General features: G+C 41.2%; 1 protein-coding gene across 1 annotated transcript in view; it reads left to right on the top strand.

Annotated features, from left to right (window-relative positions):
- Window positions 1-209: 209 nt before the first annotated feature.
- The window catches only part of ablim2 (actin binding LIM protein family, member 2), a 444,286-nt gene continuing 422,135 nt past the window's right edge, over window positions 210-22,360 (top strand). The window contains exon 1 of the mRNA XM_068019832.1: window positions 210-518. Coding sequence (XP_067875933.1) covers window positions 506-518 — 13 coding nt within the window. The 5' untranslated portion in view covers window positions 210-505. The remainder of the gene's footprint in view (window positions 519-22,360) is intronic.

Genomic DNA, 22,360 nt, shown 5'->3' with positions numbered 1-22,360 from the left:
TCTGACCGTGCAAACCAGTCTGCAGCAGTCAGTCATTCCTCAGCTCTTTTGTATTTCGCGCGCGACTGCAGCTCCCGACCTGCCCTTTGAGGAGTTGTGGCCGCTGCGGGTGCGCGCGCGTAGGCGCTCGCCAAGCTCGCGCTGCGGTGGTGGCTGCGGCTCGAGCTCAGGGACAGAGCCCTGGCGGAGAGCGCGAGGACCAGAGCCGCATTCCACTGAGTGCGAGCGGCTAGCGCTCATTGCTCACCGGCTGCTCCTGCAGGGCGACAAATCGCAACCGAGGAGAAGCAGTTGCATTTCTTAAAAAACGGGGAAAAAAGTACTGCTCCCAATAGTTTTAATTAGAACCTATTCTGTAACGCTGGGGTTATTTTTTAAAATATATATATGCGCATGCTATTTTTGCGCATTGACTAACAGGTTGATCTGTGTACAACACCCCTATCTGCAGGGTTAACCAATAAGTAAGTTGAGTCTGCTTGGGATCGCAAAACATCGAATCGAAATGAGCACTAGTGGTGAGTAGAATGCTTTACTAGATACAATTAATGCGATTTTTATTTTAAAGATTATACAGGTTTATTTTTAATAGACATGGTTGCACTGTAATAGTATTGGCGTCAATGGCATTCGTACCGTATTAACAAGAATAAATACATCAACTACTGTTAAGGCAGCCAAATCTTGTAAAAATGGGTGATTAGCTTGACAGTTTTTTCACAAAAATTGATTGGAATGGTTTGTCTTGGGAAATTATAATGTAATTACTGGGAATGCTGAGGTGCACTTTACATAACTAAAGTGCACAGAATAGTGAAGCAAATTGACGTGTTTTCAGGTTGTTGCACTTTTTTTCCGAAAAAAAAATGCCCATTTTGTTCGTTACGGTCCCGCGAAGGACCAGTTGCAAATCACAGCAGGAGCATCTCGTCTAGGATTCTGTATGGGTGGGCGTATTGCACTCTCTTTGGGCCCCACCCCTGTAGTTTGTTTCCCTGGTAAAAACGCATATTAGTAATTCTTGGAATGACACTTTAGACCACTGTGAAAGTTTGATTCATTCTAAATATAGATGGGAACATAGCAATACAATATGCACAGTGACTAGTTTTAGACGTTGACACATCTAACATGAGTTCAGCTTTAACATGTGTCTGCTAAATAAAGCCCACCCTTTCACACCACATTAAGAATTAATACTGCTGTTACAAAGATGGTGTATTCATTACATGACATCTTTGACATCTATAACCTGATACGTCCAAGACAGGAGAATGTTAATTCAGAAGAATAGATTCTGAGGGGTCGAGTTTCTGCTTTGGGTGCAATCAGCAATCCGGGCACAAATTGCACTTGAAATTGTGATGGTTTCCTGAAGTGAAGTTATGATTCAAATTTTCACTCAAACTCATTTGCATAATCACAAATGTAAACTCTTCCATGAGCCAGTGTGATTGGGCAGCATTTTAGAACATAAATGTTTATTTTTTTCTGCCTTGCATTAAAATATATTCCTTGCTGTATTGAAGAATGGTAATCTGGTGCAATTTTATTAATACATTTATGAAAATGGCTTTATCTGAAAAAATAAGCATTTTTTAGAAGCATGTCTAGTCCAACACCTGTAAGTAACTTGATTTTTAAATAACTGAAAATGACTTTTAAGAAAACCAAAGAACTATTTGCTAGTTTCATTGGCATAAGCCAGCCAGTTCCTTGGTTAATTAAATATTTTTTAATATTTAAAAACTTTTTCACCTAAAACAAGCTTAATGTGAAAAGTTTCAAAGGGATGCAAATGTGCGCAATTGGCAGAAACTTGCCTGGGGGCATAGCCAAATTTGTGGGCAGGGCCAGCTTCCAGTGCGATCTTTTTAAAACCAGTTTAAAAGATTATGGAAACTTGATTTGCACTGGATGTAACTTGGACTTGAAATTACTCAATCATTTATACTCATTTGGATGATTTTGGGTGAGTTGCGCTGAAACATAAGTGCAACCTAATGGAAACTATCCCTCAACTTTTTAAGTTTGATTGGCCAACTGAGATTGTGTATTGAGAGTCTGCAATGCTTAATTATAGTGCCACTTTACTATTGATCCAAAGTAGTTTCAAATGTGTATCAAAATGAAAATAGCATTATATCTTGGCACTGGCCTCCAAGCATACTAAAACAGGAGCTGTGAGAAAACCTCCAACAGTTAATTTTGACTTTGCATGAGGGGCAGTATAACTTAAAATGTGGCTGCTTATTGTGCCATAGTTAATTCACTGAACCTCAAGAGACTTCGTATGCTCACTCTTAGGCGTATTAATACAATAAGAAGACATGGACTCAAACCTCACACTTTCTCCTGATGTTAAAAGTTAATTCCCGTTGCGACATGATGGTTCCAAGCAACATGCATAGTGTTCCATTATGACTGAGTTCAGTGTGATCTGCAGCAAGGTGCGAGTAATAGTATAACTTCAGTCTGTGCGGCTGAGGTTACGTTCTATAGATAGCTGTCTGTTGTATATCTCTAACCAAAGAAATCAGGAAATATACAGAAGACCTCCCTTTGCACATTATTCAATCTCAAAATGCTTTGTGATTACTTTTAACACAGTTTTTTTTAAAAATTGGGTCTTCACTGAGTTCTGGTTTTAGAGACTAATTATATGCGTGTACTAGTATGTTGATTGTTGTCTTTCATACCATCTCTCATTCTTTCTATGTAGATGTGATGATATAACTGTATGAGAAGGGTTTTATGTGTATTACAAAGTTTAAATATCACCAGCTAAATTGACAACAGGTGGATATTTTATAATGAAATTAAGAAAAGTGACTGGGTGTAGACACACATTCTTGAGACTGCTAAAAACCATTAGATAGCTGCTATGAAATAAAAAGGTGACTAAACAATGTCTTGTACAATTCCAATGTTTTTGCATTTATGACTTTATTTCTTTCTGTATTATTATTTTGTAGCCTATTACAAAACAAACCTAGGGAAATAAATTTATATGTGATTGTTTTATTTGCATTTTCTGTTTTTATTTCACGAAGTTTTATTTAGGGTTTGGTGGGGGAATGGATAAGAACAACAGCTTGCTTTATTGTTTAAAAATGTCCAAAGGCACTTCACTGAGATGTAATCAAAAGTGGATGTAGCATATTCTCTCATTTGCTTTAAATATTTATATTAATATTAAAATAACTGGAAAGTAAATATTAATATCCACAAGCATTTGAATATTTTTCAAATTGGATCATTTATAATGATCCTTTAAAGATTTGTTGTGACTTTTTTGAATAATTCACAGTACATTGACTTAGCTTGAAGAACCAGATCTTGTCAATCATAGCATTTTATAGGGATTTAGATAAACATTTGGATAAAGATATTAAAAGATACAGGGAGAGAGCAAGGAAGTGTCAGCTGTGGGTCAATGGGTAGCACTCTTGCTACTGGGCTAGAAGATTATGGGTTCCCTCCAGAGACTTGAGCATAAAATCTAGACTGACAGTTCAGTGCAGTACTGTGAGAGTGCTGCACTGTTGGAGGTTCCGTCTTTTGGATAAGATGTTAAACCGAGAACTGTGCTCTCCGGTGAACGCAAAAGATCCCATGGCACTATTTCAAAAAAAGAGTTTGGGTGATCGCCTTGGTATCCTGGTGAACATTAGTCCATTAACCAATCTCACAAAAATAGACTATCTGGTTGTTATTGCATTGCTGTTTGTGGAAGCTTGCTCCGTGCAAATTTGCTCTAAAGTGCATGGGACACCCTGAGGTGGTGAAAGGTGTTATTCTTTCTTGAATATGTAGCCCCAGTGAGGGAGCTTGTATCATCATAAGCATCATGGGTTGAACAGTTTCCTTCTGTAACAAAATCTCCCTGAACTTCGCCAGAAGGATGGCAACCTGTGGATGTAATGGTCTGACAAATGGCAGCATTTTCCATATGCATGCAGAATTACAGAGACTACAACTTAGAACAAACCATTTAGCCCATTGGTCTATGCCACAGTTTATGCTCCACTTGAGCCTCCTCTCAACCTTCTTCATCTGACCCGATCAGCTTTTATTCCTTTCTCCCTCATGTACTTATCTGGCTTCCTCTTAAATGCATCTTTGCTATTCGTTCCAACTATTTTGTGTGGTAGCAGGTTCCACATTCTTACTACTCAATGGGTAAAGAAGTTTTTCCTGAATTCTCTGTTGGATTTATTGTATTTACAGCACCTTGTTTTGCTCTCTCCCATAAGTGGAAATATCTCTCCAGCAACCCTAACAAAGCCCTTTCATAGTCTTAAAGACCTCTATCAGGTGTCACATGTGGGGCTATCACACAGGTCACCCCTGAGCCTTCTCTTACCTAGAGAAGACTCCAGCCTATTTGGCCTTTCCTGATAAATGTGAGGTGTTACATTTTGGTAGGAAGAATAAGGAGGCCACACACTGCTTGGATAAGAAGAGTCAAAATGGGGTACAGGGTCAAAAGAATCAGGGGTATAGGCACGCAAATCACTAAAAGTAGCGACACAGGTTAATAAGGCCATAATGTAGTTCTGATATCATCCTTGTGAATCCTTTTTGAACTTTCTTCAGTGTCACTTTATCCTTTATGAACTGCGCAGAGTACTCCAAGTGTAGTCTAACCGAGATTGATACAAATTTAAGGTAACTTCTCTGCTTTTCAATTCTATTCCATTTTTATGGTCTTATTAACCTATGTTGCTACTTGTGGTAATTTGTGTATCTGTACCTCTAGAACCCTCCGATCCTATACCACATTTAGACTCTTTTTATCCAAGCAGTATGTGACTTCATTATTATTACTACCAAAATCTAACACCTCACACTTACCTAGATTGAAATTCATTTGCCAATTGCATGTCCATTCTGTGAGCTTAGTAATTTTGTCTTGCAATTTGGTGAAGTCTTTCTCACAGATTAACATAGTGCCTTTCAATCTGATAGTGGATGTGATTTTGCCTGTGATTTGTGAATCTAGCTACTTGTCAGTGGTATTGAGATGGGGTGAAATGGAAACTATGGGCTGAATTTAGTGCTGAACGTTGGGGTCCTGCTGCCAGGTCAGAAAGTGGGGGCAACCCTCCTTTGGGGTCAGCGGGACCTGGGGGCCGCATCTTGTCAGTCCCTAATAAGGATGGGTGCCTGCTCCCAAGAACTGCCAACCAATCAGAGGACTGGCACCTCAGCAGCCTCAGCAGCTCCACTGGAAGTGGTGGCCACTGCTGGGGCTGCACCTGGAGAAAGAGCATACATTGATGAATGTATGCTGTCACAATCAGGCAAGTGGGGTCTGGAATAAAAGTAAAATACTACAGGTGCTGGAAATCTAAAATAAAAGCAGCAAGTGCTGGAAATACTCAGCAGGTCTGGCAGCATTTGTGAGCTTTCATCAGAAGTGGGGTCTGGAGGTGCCCTGGGACCTGTTAGGCAGGCCCTGGCAAGGGGGTGTTGGTGAGGGCAGGTGGCGTGTTGCTGCAGGGGTGGCCATTGCTGCCAGGGAGCCCCTCCATAGGCTAAAGAGTGTCCAAAAGGGAAGGGCCCTGCCAGGGTTTACCTGGTGGTCTTCCCACCTGGCGCAGAGCCCCAGCAGAGGTGAAAAGAGGCCCTTAATTGGCCACAATTGGGCTCTGGGCAAGGGGGCCATCTGCCACCTTCCCCACTGCTGGCAAGATGGCATGGTGGTGGGAAGATGGCAGACACCCCACAAGGTTCCCGGGCCCTCCTGCCTCCCAGCCCATCCCCAAAGGGCTGTTGAAGTTCAGCCCACTCACTCCTGCTCTGTTTGAATGTTGGATGGAAAACAAATCTATGGAATTTTGTGATTAGTGTGGGGCTTCTGCTATCTGAGATTGTGGAACTGATAACCTTTCTGTGTCTTTGGGCTTTTGCGTAATAAAGCAACTCGCCAAGCCTCCTTCGACAGCACCTTCCAAACTTGCGACCTCTACCACCTGGAAGAACAAGGGCAGCAGACGCATGGTAACACCACCACAAGTTCTCCTCCAAGCTATACACCATCCTGACTTGGGACTATGTTGCCGTTCTTTCACTGTCGCTGGGTAAAAAACCTGGAACTCCCTTCCTAACAACACTGTGGGTGTACTTACACACATGGACTGCAGCAGTTCAAGATGGTGGCTGTTCACCACCTTCTCAAGGGCAGTTAGGGATAGATAATAAATGCTGGCCTTATCTCACAACCCATGAAAGAGTAAAAGAAAGTACCTGTTGTCTGTGAGGAGGAGCTGGCTGCACTGATCCTAGTTGTAGGAAACATATTTATTCTGCTTACTTCAGGTATTTATCTGCAATAGATACTCTTTGTGTAAGTCTGCAAATCCTTACTTGTCCAGCTTTGTTTCCATTGTTCACCTGCACAGGCACAGCCCAAGAATGGCTTCTCGCTCCCCTGCTCATTCCATGTTCCGGGACCAATTGCTGCTTCATTCTGTCACTTGAAAACAGCTCCTGACTCCCCCACACAAAGAAATGTTCTTGGATCATTGGTGAAAGGCACAGAGGCCCTGGGTCCAGTTGTCCAGGGCTCTTTCCTCATGCAGCTCTTACTGTCCAGTTCAAAAGCTGCAATGGTTTTGGAGTAGGATACCTGTTTACTCTCTCATTTGAAGTGGCATGAGAAGATCTAAAAGAGGAAAAGAATATGATTTTGTATATAGTAAAATAAAGAAAACGAGCTCTCTATATTGTTGAAATAGAAGATGTAATCTGTAGATTAACAGATGAATCATCATTATAATTTCTGTCAGATTTCCTGTTTCGATATGTCTGTGTTTGGGTTGCATTCCAGTTACTAAGCATACTCCTGAAATTGTATGTACAGCGTACACCATATATTACTTGTTCAGTGAAGATATAGCCTGTTTCCATTGGCACATTGCACCAGATAATTTGACATGGACTCCACTGTGAAGGAACATGAACAATATGAACACTGCTTAATTGTGTACTCTGGCTTCTTGTTGGTATGAATGGTTACCTTTCAAAGATCAGTTTTCATGTCCGTCTCATTTCAGCAATATTTCAATATAAATTGGCAGGGAATTTAAATGCAGATCTGAGTGCCACATGCTTTAGTGGATGGCAGGAGTGTTAATATCAGTGAAAAATGTGAATGCAGCTGTTTGTGTATGATGTGATCGTGCACTCTGACAGGCACTGTGTCACAACAGGAAAAGGCATTTACTAATTGTGTAGCTGCCTTGTGATGAAGAGAAATGGAAGCAAAATTTGATTTCTTTTTACCTCTGGTGTTTGCACTGCCAGGTATAAATCTAATAATATGGATCTGAGAGTCCTTATAAAATGCTAGTTATTTGTCTCTTTAAGACTGTCTCAAACCCATTAACAAGAGGGCACTTCAGATAGCACTATTAGTTGCCTCTTTATTAACTTTAGCGCAATCCTAATAAATAGATGACACTTTAGCTGTCATCTTTTCTTGTCTCTCCTAAAGCAATACCACAGACTCATTAACTTGAATGCATTTTAGATTCTATTTCTTGTCTACTTTTGTATTATATGAAAACAAACATTGAAATTGTAGATTAAAAACATTCTGTGCCGCTGCCTTTTTATTTTGTAGAAATTATTTCATTTGCTACTACCTTGTTATATGCCTTCATCCTAAATAACATAAGTACATAAGAAATAGGAGCAGGACTAGGCCATATAGCCCCTTGAAGCTTCTCCGCCATTCACTAAGACCATGGTTGATCTTTTACCTCATGCACTATCCCCATATTTCTTGATTTCCTTAGTCACCAAAAATCTAATGATCTCTGACTTCGTTATAATCAATGATTGAGCATCCACAGCTCTCTGGGTTAGAGTTTCCTAAGATTCACTATCCTTTTTGAGTGAAGAAATTTCTCCTATCTTTGTCTTAAATGGATGAAGCCTTATTCTGTGACCGTGACCCCTAGTTCTAGACTCTGCTGCCTGGGGCAACATCCTCCCAGCATCTAACCTGTCAAGCCTGTTAAGAATTTTATTAGTTCAATGAGATCACCTCATTCGTCTAAATTCTAGGGAATATACACCGTGTCTATTCAATCTTTTATCATAGGACAATCCCATCATCCCAGGAATCACTCTTATGAGCCTTCATTGCACTTCGTCTAAGGCAAGTATATCCTTCCTTAGGTAAGGAGATCAGATCTCCAGGTACAGATACAGTACTCCAGGTGTGGTGTCACAAAGTTTCTGTACAAAGGTAGTTAAGACTTCTTCACTCTTCTATTCTTTCTTTGTAATAATGGCTAACATACCATTTGTCGTCTTAATTGCTGGCTGCATCTGCATGTTAACTTGCTGTGATGCGTGTACATGAACATCCAGATCCCTCCGAATATCAACATTTCCCAGTCTCTCCCTATTTAAAAAAAATTCTGCTTTTCTATTTTTCCTACTAAAGTAGATAACTTCGCATTTCTGCACATTATATTCCATCTGCCACATTCTTGCCCACTCACTTGCAGTTGTGGAATCATTTACGGCATAGAAGGAGGCCATTTGGCCAATCAAGTCCATAATGGCTGTTTGCGGAGCAATCCAGTCAGTCCCACTCCCCCACTTGATCCCTGTAGCCCTGCAAGTTTATTTCCTTCAAGTGCCCATCCAGTTTCCTTTTGAAATCATTGTCTCCACTTCCACCACCCTTATGGGCAGCAAATTCCAGGTCATTACCACTTGCTGTGTAAAAAAAGTTCCTCCTCACATTTTCCCTGCATCCCTTGCCCAAAACCTTCAATCTGTGTCCCCTCGTCCTTGTACCATTAATTAATGGGAACTGTTTTTCCTGGTCTACCTTACCTAAGCCTGTCATAATCTCGTACACGTCTATCAAAGCAACGTGGGTTTCCTCCGGGTGCTGCGGTTTCCTCCCACATGCCAAAGACTTGCAGGTTGATAGGTAAATTGGCCTTTATAAATTGCCCCTAGTATAGGTAGGTGGTAGGGAAATATAGGGACAGGTGGGGATGTGGTAGGAATATGGAATTAGTGTAGGATTAGTATAAAATGGGTGGTTGATGGTCGGCACAGACTCAGTGGGCCAAAGGGCCTGTTTCAGTGCTGTATCTCTAAATTTAAAAAAAAATAATAAAAAAAATCTCCCCTCAATTTTCTTTGCTCCAGGGAAAACAAACGCAGCTTTTTCAATCTAACTTTGTAACTTAGGTTCCCCCATCCCTGAAACCATTCTGGTAAATCTTCTCTGTACTCTCCCAAGGACCCTCACAAACCTCCTAATGTGTGGAGACCAGAGCTGGATGCAGTACTCTAGTTAGAGCCTAACCAGAACTTTATAAAGGTTCAGCATAACTTCCCTGCTTATGTACTCAATACCTCTATTTATGAAGCCCAAGATCCCACATGCTTTGCTAACCACTCTCTCAATATGTCCTGCTACCTTCAAAGATTGATGCACATGCACCCCCAGGCCCCCCCTGTTCCTGCACACGCTTTAGAACAGTGCCATTAAGTCTATACTGCCTCACCCTATTTCTCTGCCAAAATACATGCACACTTGTCTGTATTAAGTGCCATCTTGCACCTGTCTGCCCATTTTGCTAGCCTATCTATATTTTGTTGCAGGCGGCTCGTATCATCCTCACTGTTTGCCACTCCTCAAAGTTTGGCATCGTCAGCAAATTTTGAAATTCAACTCTGAATTTCAAGATCCAAGTCATTTATATATAGCACAAAAATCAGTGGCCATAACACTGGCCCTTGGGAAACATGACTGTCTGTCTACCAACCTCTAGTCTGAAAAACAACAATTTACCATGACTCGTTGTTTTCTGTCTTTAAGCCAATTTTTTTTTATCCAGTTGGATTCTGACCCTCCTATTCCATAAGCCTCAATTTTGTTATTAGCCTTTTATGTAGTACTTTATCACACGCATTCTCAAAACCCTTATAGACTACATTCACTGCATTCCCTTTACCAAACTTCTCTCTTACTTCATCAAAAATTCGATTAGTTAACCATGATCTGCCTTTTACAAACCCGTGCTGGCTATCCTTAATTGACTTGAACCTCTTCAAGTGCCTGTTGATTTTCTCCCTGATTATTGTTTCCAAAACCTTACCCACCACTGATGTTAAACTAACAGGCCTGTAGTTGCTAGGACTGTCCTTACACCCTACTTGAATAAGGGTGTCACATTTGCCACTCTCCAATCCTCTGGCACCTCCCCCTTATCTAGGGAAGATTGGATGATTATGGCAAGTCCTTCTGCTATCTCCACCCACACTTCCTATAGCAACCTGGGATGCAAGCCATCTGGACCAAGTGACTTATCTTCCCTAAGGATAGCCAGCCATTCCAGTACCTCCTCCCTCTCCATTCTCCTATCCATTGCCTCTACTGTCTTCGTTTCTACCGATACTTTGTCAGATTCCTCTTCCTTAGCAAACACAGATACAGAGTACTCATTAAGTAGTCTAGCCTTGCCCTGAAGCCCTAAGCATATGTTACCCTCTTTCTCCCTAATAGGCCCCACTCCACCTCTTACTACCCACCTAATATTTACATGAGAGTAGAAGATATTTGAGTTCCCTTTTATGTTGACTGCCATTCTATTCTCTGCCAGTCTTATTTTCCTCTTCACTTCCCGTCTCAACTTATTGTATTTGGCCCAGTTCTCACTTGCAGAATTCATCTGACATGTATCATACACCCTCTTTTTTTTATTTGTTTCATCATAATCTGTATCTCCCTTGTCATCCAAGGAACCCTGTTTTTGGTTCCCCTACCTTTTGCCCTTATTGGAATGTACCTAGCCTATACCTGAAGCATCTCTTCCTTAAACTCGTTGTTCCGTTATAGTTTTTCCGGTCAGTTTTTGGTTCCAATTTGTCCTGGCTAGATCCCTTCTCATCACATTGAAATTAGCCCTCTTCCAATCTCGTCGTTCGACCTTATGTTGTTCCTTGCTTTTCTGCATTACGAGTCTAAACCTTATAATACGATGATCACTCTTACCCAGTGCTCCCCCATAGACAGTTGGTCCCATTTCACAGCACCAGATTTGCAGTGTCATTTCTAGTTTGGCCGAGAAAATACTGATCAAGGAAGTTCTCCTGAAAGCATTTCAGAAATTCCTCCCCCTCCTTTCCCTTTACTCTTACATTATCCTTAAAGTCCCCCAATATCACCACTCTATAATTCTTGCATATCTCTGTGATTTCCCTGCAGATTTGCTCCTCTATCTCCCTCTCACTATTTGGAGGCCTATAGAATAACCCTAGTAGCCTGATGATACCCTTTTTGCTTCTCAGCTCTAACCAAATTTGCCCCCTCAGGCACATCTCTTTCCAACTTAACCTATCTAAATCTTTTTGAAGCCTCTTTGCCTCCTCCCCATAGCTTCCTTTCACACCTAACTTATATCTCAGCAAACCTGGATAAATTACTCTCAGTACTCACCTAAGTCATCGATATTGTTACGACCAAGTGAGAAAGAGATTTCGGGTTCCCTTTCAGCCTTCATCTGGTCTTAGTGTAACAGGGTTTTATTTTTAAACATGCTGTTTTTAGCTCCCTCTTGGTCAATCCTTGTTCACTGCTTTCCAGTTATAAGGCAAAGAAACCAGCACACACACACACACACAGGTTTTCTTTGGTTTAAAGAAGAAAGATTGAAATTTATTGAACTTAAACTCTGATTCGGTTAACACCTACGGATACACGAAGTGCCCACACTAGCATTCATACACTCTACACACATGCAGGTAGGGATAGAAAGAGCAGAAGAAAAAAATAAAGTGGAAAGGTTTGAGGCAATATCTGAAGAATTGTTACTGTTTTTTGAGCTCACTGTAGAATCCTTGATTGTGGGTGGATCTTGCTTTTCGTTTGGGCCCAGTATTATTCTTAAACCTTGTTCACTGTAGGAGACCTTTCTCTCTTGGGGTTCATGTGCCTTTGATGGGTTTTGGAGTTCCGCGAGGAAGAGATGGGAGCAGACAGAGGAAACTGGCAAGCCAGCCAGGAGAGGTCTTTTCAATCCAAGAGCAAAGAACTTTCTGCCTGCTCTCAGTCAAACAACTGTACAATTCAGAAAAAATTGCCAAGCAGGTTAGTCATGTGACTAACTGGTTTGACCAGTCAGCTTGAGAATTTTATTGGAGCAGGAGATAGCTCCTTTGTTCCAACACTGTCTTTTAAAATACAATAATGTATTTCCAGCCAGGGGCCTGGCAACCCCTTGTTACAGGCCTTTTCTTCCCAGCAACAATTTGAAATTTAATGTCCATGTGGTGAAATTAATGTGCCTCATTCTTGACAGGTGGGGGCCTGCATGACAATATACATTGTGAATAGCTGACGCCTAAGCACTGACGTTGTAATACCCCTCTAGTTATAGCCTGCCAAAACAAATGTTTATTCCCGTTGTCTGTATTCTGACCGTTAACTGACCCTCAATCCATGCTAATATGTTACCCCCAATCCGGTGAGGTGTGATAACCACTTGTGTTCTTTTGCCACAATCCTGTTAACTGGAGATTACTTCAGTTATCAAATCTTTATATCTTCCATGACACTAGCACAATTCAAATAACTCAAGGCTACCTGAAGTGACATCTCCTCCCTCTCAATTAATATTACAGTACCCCTGGAAATAAAATTAATTTGTTTTGCAAATATGCCTTGAGAAATAAAAACTCCATGATGTCAAATAGGAGCATTCACAGATTGTTTTTGACTTTTTTGTTATAGATTTTATAAGTGGTCCAACATAGTCATTACAAAATACACAGCACGCTGTAACTAATATTGGATATCTTGACCTCTTAAAGTTTTTAAAAAGTTTCTTGACTTCTTAAAGACACTTTTTAAAGACAAAACAGTTCTTTTAAAGGCAGAAAGAGCAAGGTATAAATAAGGTGTAAACAAATTAATACTTGTATTTTACCATCAGGAATTTCTGCCCTTAAACCTAAATGTCTTGATGTAAACAAATCATCTGCTGAGACTTGTCCACCATTACACAGTCAATTAGCTACTAGGCTTCCCTCACTGCAACTCGTAATTGGTGGTATTGAGGTGCACAAGAGCAACGCAGGATAATTGACCATCTGATTGTCGTCTTTGTGGAGAAATCTCCTACCTTTCTTCAGTGACATGGCATGGCTGAGATTGAAAACTTGCCTGGGGAATTTAGGAGATAAATCCACAAGCTACCAGTTTGTGCTACAGAGCATTGCAGTTCCAAAGTAATCGCATTGCCATGATGCCTGTTCTTGAATAATCCTTTCAATAATAGTATTATTGAAGGGTTTACTCAGTGTAATCCTCATGGAGAGACTCCTTTCTAATGAATTGCATGTTTAAACTGTAACATTACAGTTCGGAAAAGATTAAGGATTGATTGTCTAACTTCAGTTATGCTATTTATGTTTAATGTGTTCTGGTACCATTATTAAGACTTTTGTTTACATAAACAATTTGCTCTTTTGTTACTTGAAGTTCGTTTTCCAATTGTCGGTTGTCAGTTCAAGACTTAAATTTGCATTGACTACTGATAATCCGCGTATGTACTGGATTATACAAGGTGTTTTAAGGTGGAATACATTATTTAAATCAAAGTTGGAGATGGCTTCTTTGAAGTCGAACAGCCTTTGACGTCTAGTTTATTGACTCTTTGTTTCTTAAATAGCTGAGGTTGACCGTTAATATTACAGATAACACTAATGCCGAAAGAGCTTGAGCTATTCTAAGCTGTTCTTTTAATCGTTCATCTCTCTATGTCCAGTGGGAGCATAATGCCCTTTTGAGAGACTGATTGTCGTCAACAATAAACAGCTGAATGTTCTCCAGTCACAGATCTACATGTAAGCATCTACACAGTTTTCTTCAAAGATGCTGATCTCATACTTTGTTAGATTTCTGTACAGTGACTATCTGCCAGAATAAGTGACAGAACGGCTTCACTGTTGCCTGTGGTCTATAGAACTGTAATTCTGCGTTTGCATTGCTAATTAAAGGGTAATAGTTAGGGAGTGGAATAGAGAGGTCACATCATGTGTTCATATTAAACATATGGTTATATTCCAACATGTATTTTATATTCCTACAATTATGTACAGGTATGTCTACCAATTTCAGCCAAATTAAGTAAGATTGACAAACCCAAGTACCTATATGGTGGTGAACTGTGAATTTTACTAAAGTGTAAAATGCTTAAAAAATTATATTTGTAAGTTTTAAGAATATTGATTTGCAAATCTTTGGGATAATATACTGAGTTCTTTGAGTTTTAATGTTCTATTTAAGCAAGTCAGTTATTTGAACGTATTCGTCAGTTGCTGTAATAAAACTATTTGAATTGCTTCAGTTTGTCTTTGCATCTTGGCAGCTAACCTATAGAAGAATAAAAGTCAATTAACATAACTATGTGCATGTTATTTATTTATATTTGTGATGTTACTGGTTAAATAATGCAACCTAGTTTGACGATACTCTTTTTTTCATGGTAACTTCAATAATTATGCTTAAATAAGGACCCCATTTGTGTATTTTTAGGATGCATGCTTCATTTTAGCATCAGAAATTCTCATAGAATCATAGAGCACAGCTGGAGGCCACTTAGCCCATTGTGCCTGTGCCGACCCTTTAAAAGAGCTATCCAGTTAGTCCCATTCCCCTGCTCTTTTTCTGTAGCCATGGACATTTTTCTGGAGATTCTATTTCCAAGTTATATTACCTTGAATTATATACAGCACAGAAACAGGCAATTCAGCCCAACTGGTCCATGCCTCCTCCTACCCTCCTTCACTAACTCTAATCAGCAATAACCTTCTTTTCCTTTCTCCTTTACTTGTTTATCTAGCTTCCCCTTAAATATATCTGTGCTATTTGCATTATTTTTACCTGTGAGATTTGTCTCAGGTGCATCTTATAAATTTGATCTGCAAACAATTATAATTTAAGGATTAATGGAATCTCCATATACTAAATAAGTATTGAAGTGCAAGGAGACTGTTGATTTCCATGATCTCACCTCACTGGAGCACATTCCTTCTATTGGTGTATTTGAACTATTATCAGATCATAGATTCATTACGGCACAGAAGGAAGCCATTCCGCACATCGAGTCATGCCAGTTCTCTAGTCAGTCCTACTCCCGTGCTCTCTCCCTGTAGCCCTGCAAGTTTATTTCCCTCAAGTGCCCATCCAATTTTCGTTTGAAATCGTTGATCTTCTCTACTCCCACCACCCTGTTAGGCAGTGAGTTCCAGTTCATTACCACTCTCTGCATAAGAATGTTCTTCCTTATATCCCCCTGCATCTCTTACACAAATCCTTAAATCTGTAACCCCTAATCATTGTACCATCAGCTATTGGGAATGGCTTTTCTTTTTCTACCTTATCTAAAACGGTCATAGTCTTCTACACCTCGATCAGATCTCTCCTCAATCTCCTTTTCTCCAAGCAGAACAACTCCAGCTTCTTCAACCTAACCTTGTAGCTAACATTTCTCGTCCCTGGAACCATTCTGGTAAATCTCCTCTGCGCCCTCTCAAGGTCCCTCACATCCTTTCTAAAGTGCGGTGATCAGAACTGAACACAATACTCTCATTGTGGCCTAACCAGAGCTTTATAAAGATTCAGCATAACTTCCCTGCTTTTATATTCAATACCTCTATTTATGATGCCCAACATTCCATATGCTGTTCTAAATGCTCTCTCAATATGTCCTACCACCTTCAAAGATCTAGGCACATGAACCCCCAGGTCACTCTGTTCCAGCACACTCTTTAGAATTGTGCCAATAAGTTTATATTGCCTCACCCTATCCCTTCTGCCAAAATGCATTACCTCACACTTCTTTATATTAAATTCCATCTGCTACTTGTCTGCCCATTCTGCTAACCTATCTATGTCCTGTTGTAGTTGATTGGTATCATCCTCACTGTCTGCCACACTTCCAAGTTTGTTATCGTTGGCAAGTTTTGAAATTTTACTCTGTATTCCAATATCCATGTCATTTGTATATATCAAAAAAGCAGAAGTCCCAGCACTGACGCTTGGGAAACACAACTGTTGACCATCCTGTAGTCTGAAAAACAACCATTTACCATGACTCGCTGCTTTCTGTCCTTAAGCCAATTTTTTATCCAAACTGACTGTTATGGACAGGTGGAAAATGGTGGATGGCTTCCAGTTCAATTGCTGTAAAGAGAGTTCACTTTGAAACCTCCTGGGTTTCCCAGGAGGAGCTTTTAACAGCATTGCAGGCCTGAATGTTGCTTGACTTGGACTTGGTGAAGTGTCGCAGACTCCTTTGGTTAAAACTCAGTCCAAAGTTGGTGGTGAAAGTCCTGGTTCAGTTTTTCAGTTGGGGAGTTTTCAAGGTCACCTTGTTAACTCTCTGCCTCAGAAGTTTAAAGATGGTGCTGACAGGGCTTATTGCTTAGCTGGATCGATTTTACAGCTTCTCTGGCTGGAATGGCTTTCTATCTCTCTTTTAAGGTCAAAACAAATCAGGTTTTGGTTTTAGTCAGATGCTCTCCTCTGGGAGAGCATACAATGTCCCAGGATGTGGGGACCATTGTTACATAATGGCATCTGAATGTGAGGCACTGGAGGAGGTCGAGTAGGACTAGGAGGGCTAGTTAACCTTTGTCATAGTCACATAGGATGTAATTTATGTAGCTGTTTCGGTACTATAGCTGGAAACCTGATTGTAGGGATTTAAACATGGAGTTCCAAGAAAGATGGGCATTGATTTGGGAGGTGGCGATACATTCAAGGACTTTATAGGGGAAAGGGAAGTTGGAGATAGGGTGGTAGTTGGCAAGGACAGATGGGTCAAGGGTTGGTTTTTGATGAGAGTGGTGATGATGGCAGATTTGAAGGAGAGGGGTCAGTACTGAGGAAAGAGATCCATTAACAATATCAGCGAACATGGGAGCCAGGAAGGGAAGTTGGACGGTCAGCAGTTTAGTGGGAATACGGTCGCAAGAGCAGGAGGTGGGTCTCGTGGACAAGATGAACTTGAGGAATGAGTGGTGATAGGAGAGACACAAGGGGAAGATGCAGGTTCAGGGCTACGATGGAGAAGCCTTAAAGTTAGTGTTAGCTAGGCTTAGCGGCAGCGTTGTGACCTCTAAGTTGGAAGTTTATGCGATCAAGCCCCTGTGCAAGATTTGAGCATGTAATTTAGACCGGAACTTCAATAAAGTGCTGAGGGAATTGCTGTTCTCTTTCTGATGAAGTGTTAAATCAAGGCCCTTTCTGTTCTTTAAGTGGACATAAAGAAGAAGATAGCAGTTCTCACAGTCCCTGGTCAGCATTTATTTTTCAATCAGCACCACCAAAACAGATTTGTCAACATAAACAGCAATATATTAATTTGTTTGTGGGATTTTGTTTTGTGCAAATTTGCTGTTGCGCTTGCCTATAAGACAAGTGACTACATATCAAAAGTAATTCCTTAGCTGTGAAGCATTTTCAGATGTCCTGAGGATGCAAATAGCACACTTTAAATGCAAGTTACTTCTTAATTCCATACAATTAACTAGTTTGGCACACATTTCATGTGGTGTCAGGGAAACTACACAACATCACTAACACAGTCAATGCCCTGACTCACTCCTGCAGTCTCAAGGGTGGGTTGGCTGATGAGTGAAATCATCATTTATTCTGTTGTGAGGTTTAGGTGCCTCCTCTTGTGAGGCAACCTTGTGGAAGATCCTCAAATAGAGCCGATCTCCTCATGGGAAATTCAGCAGTGGATGCTAAATTTTTGATACAGATTCCTATTTTTCCTTTAAATTATTTCAGTCAGTTTCATCTTTTGCAGCCACGATAAAGGATTTCTGTGGGAGGGATTTGCAACAGATAGGTGATCAACCCACCTGGTGGTAAAGATGATATCCTACTCGTGGAATCTAATAAAGCTGAATGTAACTTATTTGGACAGACTTTCCTCTTTAGGCTGATTATTTTGCATTTTATAAAATTTGTGAAATGGATTATGAAATGTGTTTCCTGATGGTTCAATCTATTGAGATAATGCTTAAAAATGGCAGCCTGCCTGTGCGGGCCGCATGCCAAAGAACCATCGCGATCTTAAGTGTGGCAGCTCATTTAAATAGCCGGGGCGGCCTGCCCTCCCAATCACGTGGAGGGGGCAGGCTATCCATCCCCGCCAATGGCGTCAGCTGCCTGTGTGCAGGCACTGACGCCATTTTTAAAGGGCAGTCAGTACTGCCAGGATATTTACATTTTTAAAGACAGAAATAAAGTTCCAACGCCCCTTTCCAACCCTGCCCAATAACAATCACATGAACTATTTGCCCTCTTGCCCCTGAAAACACTTATTTTTAACATCTGACCTTCTCCCCCCCCCCCCCCCCCACCAAAAACTGCATAAAGTTTCCCACCATCCCCTACGCTCATGACGTTTATTTGACCCCCTCCCCCTCACTGATAAACTTGCCTCCTCCCCCCTCCTCACCAGTGTCATGCCTCGTTTCCCCGGATGGGTATCTGAAGGCATGGGAGTGCCAGCCGCTGTGCCAAAGATCACGGCGGGCCCTCAAGATCACGGGTGAGTATATTTAAATTAATAAAATTTATTGATTTTAAATATTCAAATTGTGGTCCTGCCGCCCAGTGCCTTGGTGGCCGCCACAGAGCCTCTCCACCACCGAAAGGATCGCGCCAGGCCCCACTGGCATCGAGGTCCGTGGCGGGCCTCATCCGGAGCCATCTTCAGGCTCACTCCCGTCATGAATTATGATGTCAAGGGCTGCTTAAAATATAGTCCAATGAGTTTCTCGTTCAAGGTAGGTCCCATGTTTGATCACTAGCCTGTGCTGAGTTAGCTGACCTCAAGCAGGATATGGGGCACTATAATGTGCCTCAGTGGCCCTACACTAGATATGGGAATATTTGTCAAGAAAATTGGTCCATTGTCCAGTGAACTCTGATGTGTATGGATGTCAGATCAGGTCTGGATTAGGTTTGGCTGTAATGCCTTCTATGATTGAAGGGCTTGCCAACAATCACTGAATCACCTCACAAGTGAAAAGTGGCCACAGAGGAAGATACCAAACAGCATCTAGACTGTGGAACAAGATCTTAGCAAGGAGTGGATGAGGGGAAGAGGAGGGAAGGAAATTAGTTGTGACAAAATGACTGGATAGATATCGAACAGCAAGATATGAAAACAGAAATTACATTAACCAGCTGTTTAAAAAAACATGAAGTACTTTTTTAACAATGGTGACTTATCAAACTGTAACATACTTTTCAGAAAGAATTCACCTCAGCCAGGGAATTTAGATTATTCAGTAAGTTATCCCCTGCACAGCTGTTTGCCATATGAAAGCAGCAGCACAAACTGTTTCCAGACTTTAGTATACATATGTTGCCTCAGAAGTGGAGCCAGTTTTGCAATGCAGACTACGAAACAATGGGCTGAATTTTACTGGCCCCTTGACACCGTGGGTCGCGATGTGGGGGCTGGTAAAACTCTGTGGGGAGAGGCCCGTCTCTACCCACAATTTCGGAAGGGTCTACTGCATATTACCGACGGCGGTGGGACGTCAGTGCGGCTCCCCTGCCGCCTGGCGGCGGGCCTTCATCCGCATATGTAGATTAATTTGAATATATTTAATGGCACTTACCTACCAACCCATGCCGATTTTACGGCCTCTGTTTGGCCTTCATGCACCTTCAGAACTCCGCATGGAATTCCAAGGTGAGAACTGGTGGGGAGGGAGGGAGTAATAATTTTTATTGGATGTGGGGATGATGGGAAGGGGTTGAAGGGCAAAAGATTGAAGGTTGGGGGGGGGGTGGGGTGGGGGAGCTCAGATATTTGAAAAATCAATTGATGGTCATTTCGGGCAATGAAATGACCATTGGGGAAGGGCCTTCATCGCTTAATTTTATATTTAATAAAAATCAATAATGTTTTCTCTTTAAAAAATAAAATTAATTGTGATGGCTTAAAGCCCTTTAAAAATGCACTGGCACCTTCGCGGTGGCGCTGGATGCAGTTGCTGGGGCCCCTACACGTCATTGGGGGCGGGCGCTCCGCCCCCACAATTTAAATGAGTCCCTGCGCGAAATATCACGGGGGCTTCTCGGCAGCTGCTGAATGCGGGCACCCCACCGAGTTCAAAGGGCGCTGCCGCACATTGCGGCGCCCGAATAAGATTCAGCCCGATATCAGCTGCACAGTGAGCCAAGTGTTGGTTTCTCTGCTGAATTACTGTGTGTTTCAGAGGGAGGGGGAGAATAATAAAAACACAGTAAGCAGAAAAACTGTCATTCTGTGCTGCGGTCTATAGATTAGTAGGAAGCGAGTGGCAGTCTGAATTTGATGGCTTAAATGGATATGCTGCATCAGCTAATGAAGCACTTTTCCAATGCTTCTGTAGAAACAACTAAGCACCTACTAAGCTTGATGGAGCTTTAGAGCAGTAGATCATTTCCTGCTCATAGTCAACACTGGCCAACTGCTGAGAAAGAAAAGACTCAGTTAGTTTTTTTTTCATGAGATGCTTTCCTATCTGTTGTGAAAATAAATAGGTGATATTTTCATTGCTTTTATTTTTAACATGCATGGTAGGCTTTTTTAGAAAATTCTCACTCTATTAAAGTTAAAAATTGAAAAGTACAATATTGAATGACTATAATGAATAACTAGCTAAATAATAAATAGCTTGACTTAACAAATAGATTTAAAGGGTCCAGGAAAGGCCTATTCTGGGTTTCAGAAGTAGCTTGTTCTGGCTGTTTTAATTCATTTTTGGGACGTCAGCGTCACTGGCAAGGCCAGCATCTGTTGCCATCCTTAATTGCCCTTTAGAAGGTGGTGGTGAGCCAGCTTCTTGAGCCAAAGCAGTCTATGTGGTGTAGGTACACCCACTGCTATTAAGAAGGGAATTCCAGGTTTTGACCCAGCGACAGTGAAGGAACAACGATATAGTTCCAAGACAGGATGATGTGTGACTTGGAGGGGAACTTGCAGGTTGTGGTGTTCCCATGCTTCTGATGCCCTTGTCCTTCTAGGTGGTGGAGGTTGAAGGGCTTGGAAGATGCTGTCGAAGCAAGCTTGGTGAGTTGCTGCAGTGTATCTTGTAGATGGTACACACTGCTGCCACTGTGCGCCAGTGGTGGAAGAAGTGAATGTTTAAGATGGTGGTTGGGTGCCGATCGAGTGGGCTGCTTTGTCCTGGATGTCGAGCTTTTTGAGTGTTGTTGGAGCTACACTCATCCAGCCAAGTGGAATGTATTCCATTACACTGCTGACTTGTGCCTTGGAGATGGTGAACAGGTTTTGGGGTGACAGGAGGTGAGTTAATCAATGAAGAATTTTCAGCCTCTACTTGCTCTTGTAGCCGCAGTATTTATATGGCTGGCCCAGTTAAATTTCTGATCAATGGTAACTCCTGGGATGCTGATGGTGAGGGATTCAGCAATGATAATGCCATTGAATATCAAGGGAAGATGTTTTGATTCTCTCTTGTTGGAGATGGTTTTGCTGCATGTGGGCAAGGACAGCTTCAGTATCTGAGGAGTCGCAAATGGAACCGAACACTCTGTAATCACCAACGAGCATCCCCACTTCTGACCTGATGGAGGGAGGTCATTGATGAAACAGTTGAAAATGGTTGGGCCCTGGCACTACCCTGAGGAACTCATGCAGCGTTGCAGTGCTCGACATTAGAGTCTACAAGGACAAAGGTGAAAGTTCTAAGCTTACATGTTTTAAGTTTGAGTTAGTATTCTCCACTGAAAATGATAATTATGGTTTTGCCTGTATTTTGTATCAATAATTTTCATAATTTGTAAGAAACATCTGTAAGGAAAGGTTTGTACACAATATCAGATAATCACTAACTATTTCTCGACAACCTAACATCCAGTTCATTCACAAGCCTAACGAGTGGAAATAGATCCACAAACTTAGTTATGGGTAATAGTTCTATCTACTCATTTGCTTTGAAACCTGAACTGAGGCAAAGGACCATCAAAAGAAATCTTTCACAATTGGCCAGAAAAACACGAAACAAAAAAAAAATACATTGAGTACAAATGATCACAGTTGATTTTTTTGTTCAATACTTCTTGCAGATCATTTACTCAAAATTCTTAAATTATTCAAAATTCCTAAATAGCTCATAGAATGTGTACTCTCTTCAATAGACTCACAAATGCCCATTTGATTATCTATCTCAGGCTATAAATTATGAATCAGATTTATTGAGAAGTAAAACTAAATAGGGACAAGTAAGACTGAAGTCTTCATTTGAAAATTAAACTAACAGTAACGGGGTAAAATGT

Source organism: Heterodontus francisci, chromosome 1, assembly GCF_036365525.1.
Source record: "Heterodontus francisci isolate sHetFra1 chromosome 1, sHetFra1.hap1, whole genome shotgun sequence".
Taxonomy (NCBI): Eukaryota; Metazoa; Chordata; class Chondrichthyes; order Heterodontiformes; family Heterodontidae; genus Heterodontus; species Heterodontus francisci.
This window is presented reverse-complemented; position numbering and strand designations above follow the sequence as displayed.